We start from the raw sequence: 17559 nt of genomic DNA, 5'->3' as shown, positions 1-17559 counted from the left end.
TTCTGCAACAGTGGCTAGAGCAGAATTTGTGGGACAGATTTTGGGTTACTTGGCCCAGGGCATTGAGGAAATATTCCCCACACCCTCACAAAAGCTGCTTTTAATATTTTCAGATTCTTATAACTTTTTTGGTGTAGACCTGGGGGCGGGAATGGGGAGAACTAAGGCTCTGATCTCAGGAAACTTATATCACTGAAGTGCCCCTAAGATCAGCTACTCAACACTACAAGGACCTGTTTAGAAATATTCCAAAACTTATTGCACTACAAAAGCTTTATACTCCTGGGAGAATTCTGGGCCACTGTGCGAGCGCAGAATTCATGTCCCCTACAGATTTCTTTGTTTCCCCACAAAAAAATGACTTTCTGACAGGGAAGCAAAGGGAAGCTGCAAGAGCAGTTACGTACCACTCCCTAGCTGCGCAGGTATATTGTTTCAGGCACCCAGAGCAGCCGGCCAGTAGCGTCTACCTTGAACAGGGATCAGCTGGTAGTCCTGGCTGGGCTGGAGGCAGGGGAAGATGGGATTTCCTCTTCCCCTGCAAGGTGTGGCTGGGGCCGTGTCAGACCCACCCCTAGAAACCTCTCCCAGCTGCAGGAAGCTCAGCATCCTCCCCTGCTTCTTGCCCTCATTGCTCCTCAGCTGCAGGGGGAGGGGTCACTCTATGGGGAACTGCTCCCCCATCCACCCAACCCCATGCATCTGTACCTCCCATACCCAGACACCCCCACCAAGCCTCACCCCATACACCCAGAACCCCCCAGCCCTCTATACCCAAACCCCACCCCACTGAACTTCAACCCCTGCATCTAGAGCACCCTCCCCCCAAGCTCCCTGCATTCAAACCCCCACCCTGACGAGCCCTACCCCCCACACCACACTGACCCCCAACTAGCTGCACCCCCACCCCCACCTCAGCAAGCCCTACTCTTCCAGCACCCACCTGCTAAGACCCCCCCACACTGACCCCTCCGCTGAGCCTCAACCACTTTCATCTGGAAGCCCTTGCAGAGTCCCATTGCCCCTGCACCTAGAACCCCCCCAATGAGCCTCTGTGCATCCAGATCCCCCCACTTTAGCCCCCCCACTGAGCTGCCTGCACCCAGATTGTCCCACACAGAACCCTCTGACCCCACACTGAGCCCCTCCACACTTAGATCCTGTCTGGTTGAGCCTGCCTGCTCCACACCTGGTGTACCTGGAGCAGAGGGGCAGGGCCCCAGTGTGTTTCTGGGGTAATAGGCCTTGTGCCATGTCACAGTCAGGTGCAGCCCCAACACTGAGTCTGTGTCCCAGGGGTGGGGACATAGGCGCCGACTCCGTGGGTGCTCCAGTCCTGGAGCACCCACGGGGAAAAACTTAGTGGGTGCTGCTCTGCACCCACCGGCAGCCAAGCTCCCCTCCCCCTCTGGCCCACCTCCTCCTCCTGAGCAAGCTATGTCCCCACTCCTCCACCTACCTCTCAGTGCTTCCTGCCCCGCTGCTGCCAAACTGTTTGCATGCTCCAGATGTGGGGCGGGGGAGGAGAGTGGGAACATGGGGCGCTCAGGGAAGGAAGCAGGGAAGAGGCGGGGCCAGGTTGGGGATTTGGGGAAGGAGTTGGAATAGGGGCAGGAAGGGGGCGGAGTTGGGGCAGGGACTTTGGGGAAGGGGATGGAATGGGGGTGGGGCTTCATGGAAGGGGTGGACTGGGGGCAGGGCCCCGGGAAGTCAAGCACCCAGGGAAAAGAGGGGAAGTCAGCACCTGTGGGCAGGGAAGCTTGAGGGTGACCTCCCACCTTTGTACAACCAATGGCCTGTGCTCCCCACTGCCATGCTGGAGCCTCTGCATTTATTTCTTGACAAATAAAGGTTGCAGAATATTGCAGAATTTAAAAATATTATGCGCAGAATTTCTAATTTTTTGGCACAGAATGCCCTCAGGAGTAGCTTTAGTACCTCTGCTGACCAACAGCATCCTCTGCACGCTATTGCTTCCTCAGGAAATCCTTTGTGAACTACACTTGCTGAGTAATGGAATCACATGATGGTTCAAGGGAACTAAGCACTGCCTCTTGAAACCAAGAACATGCATGCAAACCCTCTATGCAGGAGATTTGGGGACCGTGCACATTATTGTTCTCAACCTGCGTTTTGGTTGGTGTCTGGGGCTACAATAGGACTTCTTTTGAAAGTGGGAATATCGTGAAAATTTTGAAATTCAGTATCCCACAGGTGTACCCCAATGCTGTATGCACAACTCCTCTCCTAGGACAGTTATGGGGGCAGGAATGTGTCCAGGACATGAGACCTAACATGATGGTGTTGGGCAGGGCTCAGAGAGGAGGAACTAGCTACAGTAACTCCTCACTTAAAGTCGTCCCGGTTAACGTTGCTATGTTGCTGATCAATTAGGGAACATGCTCATTTAAAGTTGTGCAATGTTCCCGTATAACGTCGTTTGGCAGCCGCCTGCTTTGTCCACTGCTTGCAGGAAGAGCATCCCATTGCAGCTAGCTGGTGGGGGCTTGGAACCAGGGTGGACCGGCAGCCCCCTTATCAGTTCCCCACTCCCCTAAGTTCGCTGTGGAGCAGCAGCCCAGCAGGGTATCAATTGCCAGCAGTTCAGCTGTCCCTTCCCCACTGCCATGTGCTGCTCCTGCCCTCTGGCTTGGAGCTGCTCTCCAGAGCCTCCTGCTTGCTGGGGTTGAAGGGGGAGAAAGAGAGGGGCTAATGTCAGGGTGTTCCCCTCCCCCCTGCTCCTGCACCCCGCTTACCCATCTCCATAGAGCAGGGGGACACAGGACAGGGCTCAAGCTGGAGGGAGCTTCCTGGCAGCGGCTGCTGTGGTCTCAGCTTGCTGATTAACTTAACAAGGTAGTGTATTTAAGAGTGGTGTCAGCCTACTTAAAGGGAAAATGCGCATCTCTCTCTCTCTCTCATACATAGGGTGTGTGTCTCTGTCTCTGTCTGCCATGCTGTCTCCCCTTCCTCCATTCCTGCTGCCTTGCAGAGTGTGAGGCTACATTAACAACGAGTTAACCCTTGAGGGCTCAGCCAATTGCTAGTTCATCATTTAGAAATATCCCACCCTCTGACTCCACCACCTCAACCAAGCTTCACAATCATCATCGCTGTGTACAGTATTGTTTGTTTAAAACTTACACTGTGTGTGTGTGTATATATATATTTATTTATTTATTTTTCATTCTGGCAAAAAAAAATTTTCCCTGGAACCTACCCACCCATTTTCATTAATTCTTATGGGGAAATTGGATTCACTTAACATCGTTTTGCTTAAAGTCACCTTTTTCAGGAACATAACTACAACTTAAAGTGAAGAGTTACTATACTACACTGAAAATGACGCCAGAGAGGATGGCACAAGAGTCCTAGCCAGGATGAATCACTTCTGTGCCAGGAGAGGCTCAGTGAACTCCTGGCAGGAAGCACCGTGAACTGGATCGGGGTTGGGAACATGCCTGCACCATGTACGCTCACCGTGCTGAAACCAGGGTAGAGAGCTGAAAAAGAGTGATGTTCAATCCTGCCACACATACAAAGAGGCGAGGGCTTGTCTACATTTAAAATGCTACAGGAGCACAGCTATGCCCCTGGAGCACTTCAGTGTAGATGTTAGCTATGCCAACGAGAGGGATTCTCCCCCTGGCAGAGGTAATCCACCTCCCCAAGCAGCAGTAGTTTGGTCCTTGGAAGAATTCTTCCAGCAACCATTGTCTACACTGGGACTTAGGTCAGTTTAACCAAACACTGCTCATGGGTGTGGTTTTCTCACACCCCTGATTGACGTAGTTAAAACTTCGGGCAACTAACAGAAGTTGGTAGATTGAAATCTCCCATGAGAACGAGGGCCTGCAATCACCCTGATATCTGCTGGGAGAGCAATATAACGGTGCACAGACAATCCAAGAAGTTTTTGGAAAGTGTAGGCGGCAATTTTCTGGTGCAAGTGCTAGAGGAACCAACTAGGGGCAGAGCTCTTCTTGACCTGCTGCTCACAAACCGGGAAGAATTAGTAGGGGAAGCAAAAGTGGATGGGAACCTGGGAGGCAGTGACCATGAGATGGTCGAGTTCAGGATCCTGACACAAGGAAGAAAGGAGAGCAGCAGAATACAGACCCTGGACTTCAGAAAAGCAGACTTTGACTCCCACCAGGAACTGATAGGCAGGATCCTCTGGGAGAATAACATGAGAGAGAAAGGAGTCCAGAAGAGCTGGCTATATTTTAAAGAATCCTTACTGAGGTTACAGGAACAAACCATCCCGATGTGTAAAAAGAATAGTAAATATGGCAGGCGACGAGCTTGGCTTAACAGTGAAATCCTTGCTGCTCTTAAACACAAAAAAGAAGCTTACAAGAAGTGGAAAGTTTGACAAATGACCAGGGAGGAGTATAAAAATATTGCTCAGGCATGCAGGAGTTAAATCAGGAAGGCCAAATCCCACCTGGAGTTGCAGCTAGCAAGAGATGTTAAGAGTAACAAGAAGGGTTTCTTCAGGTATGTTAGCAACAAGAACAAAGTCAAGGAAAGTGTGGACCCCTTACTGAATGAGGGAGGCAACCTAGTGACAGAGGATGTGGAAAAAGCTAATGTACTCAATGCTTTTTTTGCCTCTGTCTTCACAAACAAGGTCAGCTCCCAGACTACTGCACTGGGCAGCACAGCATGGGGAGGAGGTGACCAGCCCTCTGTGGAGAAAGAAGTGGTTTGAGACTATTTGGAAAAGCTGGACAACCACAAGTCCATGGGGCCAGATGCACTGCATCAGAGTGCTAAAGGAGTTGGTGGATGTGATTGCAGAGCCATAGGCCATTATCTTTGAAAACTCATGGCAATCAGGGGAGGTCCTGGACGACTGGAAAAAGGCTAATATAGTGCCCATCTTTTAAAAAGGGAAGAAGGAGGATCCGGGGAACTACCGGCCAGTCAACCTCCCCTCAGCCCCTGGAAAAATCACGGAGCAGGTCCTCAAAGAATCAATTCTGAAGCACTTAGAGGAGAGGAAAGTGATCAGGAACAGTCAGCATGGATTCATCAAGGGCAAGTCATGCCTGACTAATCTAATTGCCTTCTATGACGAGATAACTGGCTCTGTGGATGAGGGGAAAGCAGTGGACGTGTTATTCCTTGACTTTAGCAAAGCTTTTGACATGGTCTCCAACAGTATTCTTGCCAGCAAGTTAAAGAAGTATGGGATGGATGAATGGACTATAAGGTGGATAGAAAGCTGGCTAGATTGTTAGGCTCAACAGGTAGTGATCAATGGCTCCATGTCTAGTTGGCAGTCAGTATCAAGCAGAGTGCCCCAAGGGTAGGTCTTGGGGCCAGTTTTGTTCAATATCTTCATTAATGATCTGGAGGATGGCGTGGATTGCACCCTCAGCAAGTTTGCAGATGACACTAAACTGGGAGGAGAGGTAGATATGCTGGAGGGTAGGGATAGGATACAGAGGGACCTAGACAAATTAGAGGTTTGGGCCAAAAGAAATCTGATGAGGTTCAACAAGGACAAGTGCAGAGTCCTGCACTTAGGACAGAAGAATCCCATGCACTGCTAAAGACTAGGGACCGAGTGGCTAGGCAGCAGTTCTGCAGAAAAGGACCTAGGGGTTACAGCGGACGAGAAGCTGGATATGAGTCAACAGTGTGCCCTTGTTGCCAAGAAGGCCAATGGCATTTTGGGATGTATAAGTAGGGGCATTGCCAGCAGATCGAGGGATGTGATCATTCCCCTCTATTTGACATTGGTGAGGCCTCATCTGGAGTACTGTGTCCAGTTTTGGGCCCCACACTACAAGAAGGATGTGAAAAAATTGGAAAGTGCCCAGCAGAGGGCAACAAAGATGATTAGGGGACTGGAACACATGACTTATGAGGAAAGGCCGAGGGAACTGGGATTGTTTAGTCTGCAGAAGAAAAGAATGTGGGGGGATTTGATAGCTGCTTTCAACTACCTGAAAGGGGGTTCCAAAGAGAATGGATCTAGACTGTTCTCAGTGGTAGCAGACGACAGAACAAGGAGTAATGGTCTCAAGTTGCAGTGGGGGAGGTCTAGGTTGGATATTAGGAAAAACTTTTTCACTAGGAGGGTAGTGAAGCACTGGAATGTGTTACCTGGGGTGGGGTGGAATCTCCTTCCTTTGAGGTTTTTAAGTTCAGGCTTGACAAAGACCTGACTAGGATGATTGAGTTGGTGATTGGTCCTGCTTTGAGCAGGGGGTTGGACTAGATGACCTCCTGAGGTCCCTTCCAACCCTGATAGTCTGTGATTCTATGAACCAAATTTTCTAGTTTAGGCCAGTCCTGAGATCTGGGGGAGATGGACTTGGGTGTAATCTTCATTGAGTTGAATGGGGTAGTTCAGGCCCCTCAGGGCTAGTGTTTCAGCCTATATTCATCAGCATGGCATGTTCACATTCAACTGAAGGATGAAAAAGCCACTTCCCACCTCTGTAACCTCCCACACCGCAGAATGCCTTCGTACGCTCTTCACAGGCCATTAGCTTTCACTTTCCTCTCTAACCCTCGCGGAAGGCAGATGCAGTAACTGAATGGTGGCAAAGTATACTTGAGAACCCTTCTCAATCATGGCCCCCTCCCTTCCTCAGAAAACAAAGGAAATTCATGGACAAACTTTAACATACAGTTAAGATTGTCTCTCTTCTGTGTTCTGGAAAGACACAAGGCAGGGGTAGACAAACAAACCTCTGGAAGTCAGGAAAGTTAAAGTTAACATCTCGCACCTAATAGTCCCACACAACCTTAACTCTGCCAGTAGGCAGAGGGGACCAAACCAAACCTGATCTATCCCTAACAATTTAGCATTGTCTTCGTTTATCCCCAACAATTTCTAGATCATCCCTCAGTATTCTTGTCAGCAAGTTAAGGAAGTATGGGCTGGATGAATGCACTATAAGGTGGGTAGAAAGCTGGCTAGATTGTCGGGCTCAACGGGTAGTGATCAATGGTTCCATGTCTAGTTGGCAGCCGGTATCAAGTGGAGTGCCCCAAGGGTCGGTCCTGGGGCCGGTTTTGTTCAATATCTTCATAAATGATCTGGAGGATGGTGTGGATTGCACTCTCAGCAAATTTGCGGATGATACTAAACTGGGAGGAGTGGTAGATATGCTGGAGGGGAGGGATAGGATACAGAAGGACCTAGACAAATTGGAGGATTGGGCCAAAAGAAATCTGATGAGGTTCAATAAGGATAAGTGCAGAGTCCTGCACTTAGGATGGAAGAATCCAATGCACCGCTACAGACTAGGGACCGAATGGCTAGGCAGCAGTTCTGCGGAAAAGGACCTAGGGGTAACAGTGGACGAGAAGCTGGATATGAGTCAGCAGTGTGCCCTTGTTGCCAAGAAGGCCAATGGCATTTTGGGATGTATAAGTAGGGGCATAGCGAGCAGATCGAGGGACGTGATCGTTCCCCTCTATTCGACATTGGTGAGGCCTCATCTGGAGTACTGTGTCCAGTTTTGGGCCCCACACTACAAGAAGGATGTGGATAAATTGGAGAGAGTCCAGCGAAGGGCAACAAAAATGATTAGGGGTCTAGAACACATGACTTATGAGGAGAGGCTGAGGGAGCTGGGATTGTTTAGCCTGCAGAAGAGAAGAATGAGGGGGGATTTGATAGCTGCTTTCAACTACCTGAAAGGGGGTTCCAAAGAGGATGGCTCTAGACTGTTCTCAATGGTAGCAGATGACAGAATGAGGAGTAATGTTCTCAAGTTGCAGTGGGGGAGGTTTAGATTGGATATTAGGAAAAACTTTTTCACTAAGAGGGTGGTGAAACACTGGAATGCGTTACCTAGGGAGGTGGTAGAATCTCCTTCCTTAGAGGTTTTTAAGGTCAGGCTTGACAAAGCCCTGGCTGGGATGATTTAACTGGGAATTGGTCCTGCTTCGAGCAGGGGGTTGGACTAGATGACCTTCAGGGGTCCCTTCCAACCCTGATATTCTATGATTCTTTATATACTTTCAAAGACCCCCATGTTACCTATAGCAATACTGAGCCAGGGCTAGTTAGAGCAACTTGACAAATTCACACTGCTCTCTTGAGATGCAGCTACAGCTAGAACAGGGGTTCTCAAACTGGGGGTTGGGATCCCTCAAGGGGTCACAAGGCTATTGTATGTTTTTAATTTGGGGGTGGGGTATCACACTCAGAATCTTGCTATGTGAAAGGGGTCACCAGTAAAAAAAAGTGTGAGAACCACTGAGCTAGCAGCAGCTGGGTTCCCTATTTTCTGGACTGTTATGGAGCTGTAAAAACAAGAAAGGGCTTCTAGAATAGCTGCAACTGCCATCTCCGGAGGCTGATATTCCACTATGGCTATGAAAAAGACAGGAATGAGTCCTTTGCCCTACTCTAATGAGGCACAGCCTCAATGAAACAAAAGTTTTGGGAGAAGAAGAAACAAGAGTTTTGAGATTGGTAACTTAAGCACTCATGTTCCCACACCCTTGCTTCCTACCTGCAGCACTCAGTAATCTCTACCCCTTTCCTCTTCCCTAAAAGAATCCCAAGCCACACCACAGCATCCCTGCACTCAACTATATTTATACATTGTGTTCTTTCTCATGCACGGTGTAGTATTATAAATACTACAGTAAGAATGGTGACTTGCAAACCACTAGCTACCTTATCAGAATGAGGAACTGAATTAACAAGGCTGGGATTTGAACCAGAGGCTGATTTGACACACACACTCTGTGCAAACCGCCCCCATAAACTACAGTGATCAGTGTTGCGTATTTCTAAGAAATAATTTTAAAAAGCCAAACACAAAGTCACAGTTCAAACTCCACCTATGTCTAGTGTTTTAAAACATTCCAGAGAGTCTAAATATGTGATGTTATGTTGAACACACAAAATAGTAATAGATAAAATTCTGATCCTATTGAAGTCAGTGGAATGTTTATAATTGATTTCAATAGGGCCAGTATTTCACCCATTTTCTTATTTATTGGTATATCAATCCACAGTCCAACTTGGGGAAGTCAGTGTCATAACTAAGTCAAGGCCAAATTTGGCCCTTAATACTCTGTACATTTGCATATTTATTCTTATTACCAATTCATCATACAATAAGGTTTTTCAACATATTAATTACACCAAGGTATGTCTCAGAAAAATGTAGGCTTGAGATAGCATTTGTATAAATATACCTTGATCTTTCATGATTTCCTAGAGATTTGAAATCTGAAATGGTAGTAGGGTACAGCAATCAGCTTGTCATCACATTTTATGTATTTTTAAAAGCACAGCACCTACAAGATTGATGAAGATTTTGGTTTTAGAAAGATATGGATATTGCCATTTAGATTTAATGGAACTACAATGGTATAAATAACCCAAAATATTAAGATTAAAAGAAAGGGAGAGAACTACTTTTTAATTAAAATTAGCACTGTATTATAACAAAATTTGACAAATGTCACTATAATCAAATCTAATTTGCTTCTTGGCATTTCTGCTAAGAACGAACAATAGCATAAGCCTTCTGAGGAAAGGAAGTTAGAATAGGAATTTGAAGAACCATTAAATTGAACAGGGAAATCAGGAAGCAGGTCCTATTTCTCAGGACCTATAGGGATATAAATGATCAGTTAAAGCAAGTTACTTGTTCCTCTTTTGGAATTTCAAAGATCTTCTTCCCTCTCCCTACCGTTATCAACTTTACCTTCCCCACTGGGACTATTTCAGTTTTTAGTATTGTGAAAGCACCAAAAAAGATTGACAGAAGGAGGAGTAAAATGTTAAACAGTTTTAAATATCTAGCAAAGGCTTTGTAGTTTGCCTTAAAAATGGGCATCTGTACAAGACAAGCCAGCCAAAATACAAAGCCTCAGTCAAAATAAGCCTTTAGCCATAAAACTGTAACACTCTCTAATGAGTCCTTGCATACCATATTTTAGCTGCAACAGATTTTTAAAAACAATACCTGAAGAAGAAACATGTTAATATGAACATCCACTACTGGACTCTAGACACTGAAGTGACAACCTGTGCTATTTTAACTAAGAAGGCACTAGCTACCACAATAGAGCATTGCTACCTCTATTAAAAAAGGCACTTAAATAATCTGGAATTCTGATATTTGGCCACTTGAACTAATCACTTGCTAGCATTAATGATGAGACTGTAATCATGATACACAGTTATTTCTCTTTTACACTAGATTTTAAATAAATATTCTTCACTTTAAATAACTTTGGGTTTGTTTACTAGAGCAGTAAATATATCAAACTATTTGCTTGTTCCACCGAATTACACAAAAGGTGTATGTAACTATCCAACAACTATCCATCCCTTTGCAGTTAGTTTCAATGTACTGAAACAGCATTAGTTGCTCTTTCACTTTTATTAAGTTCACTTACATTGACCAAATAAGTATCACTAAAGTAGAGAGTATATAAAATAAGAGTGATTCAATGGCTTCCGGTGCTCCATAAAAACCAAGTACTTAATTCAGCTATAAAACTTTAGAAATGACTTTAGATACAAAAAGTACAGTACACAGAACATCCGTTTATAGATCACTAAGGAAACTTTTGCACCATTGAGACAGCCATAAGTTCTGAACCTGTTTTTGTTTTTTTTTTTGCATCCTTGGTCAAAGCTTCAGTCAGTTGAAATTGGGAACACTTGGGATTCAAGATACCCTGAGCACATACTAGTGCAACATCACAAAAAACATAACATAATCCAATGAATCAGAAAAAAAAATGAACCAAGAGTCAGATGGTGCTTTATTATACAAGCATGACAGCAAGTTCCTTTGGAAAATAACTTCTTGGGTGGACTTCCAGATCAGTGAGGTAGTCCCATGGGAGAGAATGGAAGGGAGGAGACCTTAGTCCCTACTTGAGATGCCTGCCAAATAGTTTCTCAGTTTGGAGCATAAATACGATGGGTGAGGACCGTGGCCCCTACTAGGGAACATAGCGAAACAGCCTCTCAGTCCAGGTGAGGGTGGTAGTCGCAGCTGGTGACAGGGGCCAGGCAGGTTCTCAATCTGGGTTTGGGTGGGCAGGAACCTGGCTCTGTGGAGGAAATGTTCCCATCAGTCTGAGCCATAAAGTGCAGTAGAAGAACACGGTCCAGACAAATGCAATGTAAACAGGTGACTGACACTTGTCTCTGTTCGCTTCTTCCAGGGGAAAAGCCTCCCCCCCGCCCCAGATGTCCCCGTTCCCAGGCGGGGCAGCAGCTCACGATCTGGCTACGGGGAAGCGGCGGATCCTCACCACGGGCGCCAGGTCCACTTGGAGGATCCGCTGCGCCTGGCGCCGCGCCGCCTCCAGGCTCCGCGGCTTCCAGACGCTGCCCCGCACCTTGATGGTGGGGAAGGTGGTGAGACTGGGGGTGGCCGCTTTCCAGATCTCCTCTAAGGACCGGCCCGCAAAGGGAGCACACGAGGGCACCTCGGCCGAGCCGACCTGCTCCTCCTCGTCCTCCTCCCGCGGCCGCTGCGCTTCCCTGCCGGGGGGACCGGCGAGCGCTGGGGCGCGTTTCCTCCCCTTCTTTGCGCGGCCCGGCGCTCCGCGCTTGGCGCCGGCGGCCAGGGGGCGCCTCCTGGCCGCTCCGCGGCGGGTCCGGCGTCCCGGCGCCGGGAGCCGGTCGGGCACCACGGCCCGGCAGGAGGCGTAGCCGTACACGTCCTTGCTGCGCAGGATGACCGGGGAGAACTGGTGCTTGAGGCTGCAGAGGAAGTTCCACAGCTCCGAGTCCGAGCTCATGAACTCGGTGGAGCGGGGCATGAAGAGCTTGAAGGCGTCGCCCAGCGCCTTGGTGCCGGCGAAGGACACCTGCGACCGGGAGTAGACAACTTTCTCCGCCTCGCCCTCCTCGCCCCACGCCGCCGCGCCAAGCCCGGCAGCAGCTCCCCGGCCGGCTCCCTCCTGCTTCATCCTCCCGGCTCCTCGCTCCAGCGCCGCCTGCCTCCGACTGCAGGGCGCAACGGCCGCAGAGTGAGGGCTGCTGGCCTCAGCGCCGGCCCCACCACGCCGCTCGCTCGCCTGTCTCCTGCCGCCGCTGCTGAGCCAGCCACAGCCGTACGCGCTCCTTTGCCTGTCTCTCCTCCTCCCAGGGCGGAGAGCAGCGATCAATATCCTACCGCCCGGCTGGAGTGCCCCTCCCCATTCGCTCCCCTCAGGCACAAGGGCCAGCGTGGCTATTACTGAGCGTGCGCGGATAAGCTGCGCGTGCTCAGTAACAGCCACTGAAGCCGTTCGCTGCCCTCACTCTGCCCTTACTTGGGGAGGAGGCGAGAGAGTGTGCCGGCTGTGAAAGCCGAGGGGGGAGGGGTGGGCAGAATGTGTGCAGGGGCAAACTGAGTGCACTGGAGGCATGGGAAAGAGAGGGTGGGAGCCGAGATTTGGAAGGGGTAAATGTTAGCACAGCAGAGGTGAGCAGCTGTTTGGAAAGGTGGGGGACAGAGGGGCTCCCTGCTCCTTCTGCACAGAAAGGAAATCTCCACACCCGGCCTACAGGCACACTCAGGGAGGCCACTCATCCAGTTTTGTACTGGAGGGTCTGGCTTTTTGGCTGGTTTGTCCCCTGTCCTGTACTGGGACAAAACCACATCCAGTTCTGTGTGGTATCAAACAGGGGACACCATTTTGAAGCACACGCTGCTCTGCTCCCGCCTGCACAACCTCACACGCTGCATGCCTGGGCAGGGCAGGGCCCTTTTGAAAATGTTGTCCCTCAGCGGCATGACTTTGCACACACCACATATGTGAGCTCATGTCCGTGGGGTCAGGGCAGCTGGCTCTTGAAAATGGTGACCCTGGTGATATGACCTCGCACACATTGTGCATGCCAGTGAGGGAGGGGCAACTTGCTGTTGAAAATGGTGTCCCCTGTGCAGCGTGACTGGCACACACCATACATGTGAGATCACACCAGTGGGGGCAAAAGAAGCTCACTCTTGAAAATAGTGTCTCCTTTGCAGCATAACTTCGTCATGATGGCAGGGGCAGGGTCATGCAGACAGGGGTGGAGTCACACAAGCAGGGTCAGGCCTATGCTGTTTTGGGAAGTGCCAGAATGTCCAGTATTCTAGGAACAGTTAGTGGGAACCTTACACACAGTACCTAGCCAAAGCTGCTTTTCCCTATCGGAAATGATGGTTGAACTGCTAAAGGAGACAGGATTCAGTTAAATATTTTATTCACATAACTCCTAATATATATATATATTCATACATTTTTAGTGTTTAAAAGAATCCCTTATCTGTTTATATGTCTGCATAAAGCCTCATACAGTAATTCACAGATTTGTCTTATGTGCTATTCTGATTTCCTAAATTGGACTCCCTTGCTTGTAAACCCCTATAAATATAGTTTCACTCCTTTTAATTATTTATTTTAAAATATTTTTATTATTCTTAGTACTTCATCATTTACCTTGTTAACATTATACAGCTGGATGTCACTGTGCTCTTGATATTTTTAATGGCAAATAATTATTGGAAATAATAATTGCTTGTAACTTCAGCAATCACATCTCATTAATAGGCAGCAGATTTAACACAAACCAAAAGGAAGTATTTCTTCACACAACTCACAGTCAACCTGTGGAACTCCTTGCCAGAAGATGTTGTGAAGGCCAAGACTACAATAGGGTTCAAAAACTAACTAGATAAATTCATGGAGGATAAGCCCATCAATGGCTATTAGCCAGGATGGGCAGGGGTGGTGTCCCTAGCCTCTGTTTGCCAGAAGCTTGGAATGGGTGACAGGGAATGGATCACTTGATGATACCTGTTCTATTCATTCCCTCTGGGGCACCTGCCATTGGTCACTGTGGGAAGACAGGATATTGGGCTAGATGGACCTTTGGTCTGACCCAGTATGGCCAGTCTTATGTTCACACTATAGCACTTCTGTGACAGCGGGACATCCCACTACCATCTTCTGCTCTGTCTACACACTTAGACTCAGAGACTTTCCGTTGTTAAACACCACAGTGCAGTTTTCTTTACACTCTCTCTTCCCACCACCTTACTAATGCGTAGACTGTATTTAGTTACAGTTTCATTTTCTCCTCAGTTCTGTGCAAAAGAGAGGGAAGAGATCTCTCTACCCAGAGATCCATCCTGGTTCTGGCTCTGCCAGTTTCCCCCTCTCTCCTGCACCTCCTTCCTGTGTCTTCTTATACCTCCTGTGTTACTGGGCCAGTTTGCTCATTAGTACCCCCTTCCCCAAGCCCATTCTAATCTATTAATTTGGCCCCAACATTTCCACTTTGTGGGAATTAAAGGTATTTAAGTGACCAGAGTGCTGGCTCAGTTGTTGGTTCCCAGCACCCATTTCCCAGGACTTCAATAGGTGTTGCTTCCCAGCATTCTGTCAAAATGGCCCAAGTTTTTATTTTGATTTTGTAATTTGCAGTTTGCACCATGCACTCTTCTGGATTTCTACTTGGAAGATGAGCTAGAGGGAGCAAAAGGGCAGCGATGGGGCTTTTCCTGGTTCACAGCAATTCTTCCCAATTACATTTGGTGTTATAGAGGCAGAAGGAAAGGTCTCACCCAATAATCATCTAGCACGACCAACAACAAAAAATTACCTGGTTATCACGGTAGCCCTTCCATCCCACCCCACCCCTCAGCCAAAGCCCTAAAAAGTAACTGCACCCCCCATTTGCAACTCCTATCTCACAAGATACTTCCTTCACTGAACGCCTCACAATACCACCTGGCTTCAGCTCACTCCAAAATAATAACATAATCAGAATTTCCAACCTGTATGTCAAATGTTCATGCTTCCCTCACTTTTCAGGTTGCATTCAGAGTCCCTTTACAGGGTTTTCAAGATGCAGCAAAATAAATTTTCTTCTGTGTATTTAAAAAGAAGGATTTGTGTAGCAACTATAAGGGGGACAGGATCCCCAGAGAAAGAACAAAAGACTCAAAAGGAGAACCCAGGTGAAAAGAACAAAGAAGTGGACAAAATTCACATAATACTAGATTAAAATTATGCTCGTGTTTATATAATACTATCTACTGAAATCCCTAGATCCTATAGGCTTTTTGATTACCAAGAAAAAGTTATTGCAATGCTGTAAATCATTTATTTAGTTCACTGATGTGTTGGAAGATATTGATGTATTCACAATATTTACATAATTAATTTTGTATCCTAGGATAGCACATTGGTTATGAAGTCCAAAAATAATGACCGTGTCCTCCAGTTTGTTGATTTTTTTTGTGAGCCACCATTTTAACCTGGTTCACAGCACCATTCCTCACTGTGTGGTACTCATAATGCTTTCCAGCACTGCAATACAATTTTCTCAGATATCAACAAATTACGTCTTTCTCAGCCTGTGACTTTCAATAACTTAGAGATCGATCCTAATAAAATAGACTAGATATAAACTGAAGAGTCTTTGAATAAAAGCAAGGAGTCCCCCTCTGTGTCCAATGTCTCCAGGAATCCTTAATCTGTGTGGGGACTATTTACATTTTTGAGATTTTTTAAAAATCTGAGGCTTAAATGACTCACTGAAATACACAAGGAAAAAATTCTTCATAAGGAGACATTTTGGCTTAGTCCACACACTAGAAATTGTGTGCCAGTTTAGCTATAGTCTCCTTGTGTAGCTGAACTTTTTACTGGTGTAAAAGTGTTTTGGCAGCATATTTTACACTAGTTCCCCAAACAAAATAAGCTATACCAGAAAGCACATTTTTGCAGATATAACTGTGTCTACACTAGGGCTTTTGCTGACATAAATGTTTTTTAAAAAAAAAGTTACACCCCTAACTGATGTTACTATACTGTTAAAAGTTTTAAGTGTAGACCTGACCTTGGAAAAACTACCTTAAAAACTAATCCGAAAATGAACAAGTCTCCCTACAGCTAAGTGAGATTTGGAATATCTTTGACGGTTCTACCTCTTTATTTGCTTCTCTGAAGATATCGGATGAGATCCTTGCCTACTATACTCTTCCTTTTACATTGCATGAAAGGGCTGGAGCACTGTAAAGGGGCCCTAAAAACCTCATAATCTACCATGAGTCCCCTCAGCTCAGGAACTGCAGAGACTGCTGTAAACCAGTCTCCTGAGGACCCCTTTGCAAGCCCTGGCATATGGCCAAAGCTGAGGATGCAAGGGGTGTACTGGGGATGGGACCATAGCACTGCCGAAATTTCAGGGAATGCTGCAACCCATAGGGCAGCCTGCCTGAAATTTGACAGGCCCCATGGTTGTCTAAATTAGAACAGAGATCTCTCCAGTAACCACAACAGCCCAGTATCAGGAGGGTGCTGTCACAGATCAGGGCAATTGAACCTTATTTTCCCTTAATGGTTCAGCAAGGGTACTGATCCTCAGGCTTCTGACTTCCTAGCCATTGCCTTTCTTGGGTGGAGACCCATTATCTCTCTCCTTCCTGACCAGAGTATTTCCCTGTCTTCACTGTGTTATCCCCAGCAAACAACGGTCAGCCTAAACAGGCCAACTTGTTTCGTCTTCAGAGACTGATAATAATGTAATTATTTATTTATAAGTTATCACACAGTTCTTTATAAGCAAGCATATTTTATTCTTAAGCACTACAGAGAAAACATATTAAAAACAATAAAGAACCTACGTGCATACTAAGAAGCTTACCCTCCCTTGCCATCTCCACCAGGGCTCTGGTTAGTGTAGTTCTTCCAACCCTTCCCTAAGGATTGGGGCCTTCCATGGACAGGAGGTCCTGTTCCTTTGTTGGAACTGAACCAAAGCCCTGAGTCAGTTCACCACCAGGTTATTTATGGAGTGTCCTTTCTTTGTCTGCTGGTCTCTAGAGAATCCAATTAGAACCTTTGAAGACAGCATGAATAGGTAATCAGACAGACAATGAGTCCCTTCCCCGCAGGGAAGCTTCAAAGAACTGATAACAGGAGGAATTACATTAGCATACACCCGCCTCCTAAAAGCAGTTACATACAATCTTACAATAACACAAACTATTGCATTTTAATACAATGGACCCTAAAAGTATTAGACTTAGTTTAATAAGGTTTATGACAATATTTATGACAATATTCTGGATAAACCTTGCTGGATTATCTGTCATGGGCACAAAGGTGGTTAACCCTTCCTCGAAGCTGCAAGTTGTGCCCATTGTATTTGCGTGTATTCCTACTCTCCGCCTCCTTCCACCATTCATTAAGGAGATAAAATTTTCAATGACTTTTTTCTAGGGCTCTCAAGTGATTAAAAAAATTAATCACAATTAATTGCGCTGTTAAACAATAATAGCATACCATTAATTTAAATATTTTGGGATATTTTCTATATTTTCAAATATATTGATTTCAATTACAAACACAGAATACAAAGTGTACAGTGCTCACTTTGCAAATATTTGTAATAAAAATAAATATAATGTCAAAAAAACAAAAGAAATAGTACTTTTCAATTCACCTAATACAGCTACTGTAATCTCTTTACCATGAAAGTTGAATTTACAAATGTAGAATTATGTACAAAAAAACCTGCATTCAAAAATAAAACAATGTATAACTTTAGCGCCTACAAGTCCA

General features: G+C 46.5%; 1 protein-coding gene across 1 annotated transcript; it reads right to left on the bottom strand.

Moving 5' to 3' along the window:
- Positions 1-9395: 9395 nt before the first annotated feature.
- On the bottom strand, positions 9396-12138 carry CCDC71L (coiled-coil domain containing 71 like). The gene has a single exon (XM_084625692.1). It carries the CDS (start codon positions 11923-11925, stop codon positions 11227-11229), a length of 699 nt encoding a protein of 232 aa, XP_084481818.1. The 5' UTR covers positions 11926-12138; the 3' UTR covers positions 9396-11226.
- Positions 12139-17559: the final 5421 nt, after the last annotated feature.

Source organism: Lepidochelys olivacea (genome assembly GCF_965140295.1).
Source record: "Lepidochelys olivacea isolate rLepOli2 genome assembly, chromosome: 1".
In the NCBI taxonomy this organism is placed as follows: Eukaryota; Metazoa; Chordata; order Testudines; family Cheloniidae; genus Lepidochelys; species Lepidochelys olivacea.
The sequence above is the reverse complement of the archived record's forward strand: the minus strand, read 5'-3'. Positions and strand labels throughout refer to the sequence as shown.

What these genes read in the sequence shown, in the direction of transcription:
- CCDC71L (XM_084625692.1), bottom strand. Translation starts at nt 11,925, where the DNA reads ATGAAGCAGGAGGGAGCCGGCCGGGGAGCTGCTGCCGGGCTTGGCGCG.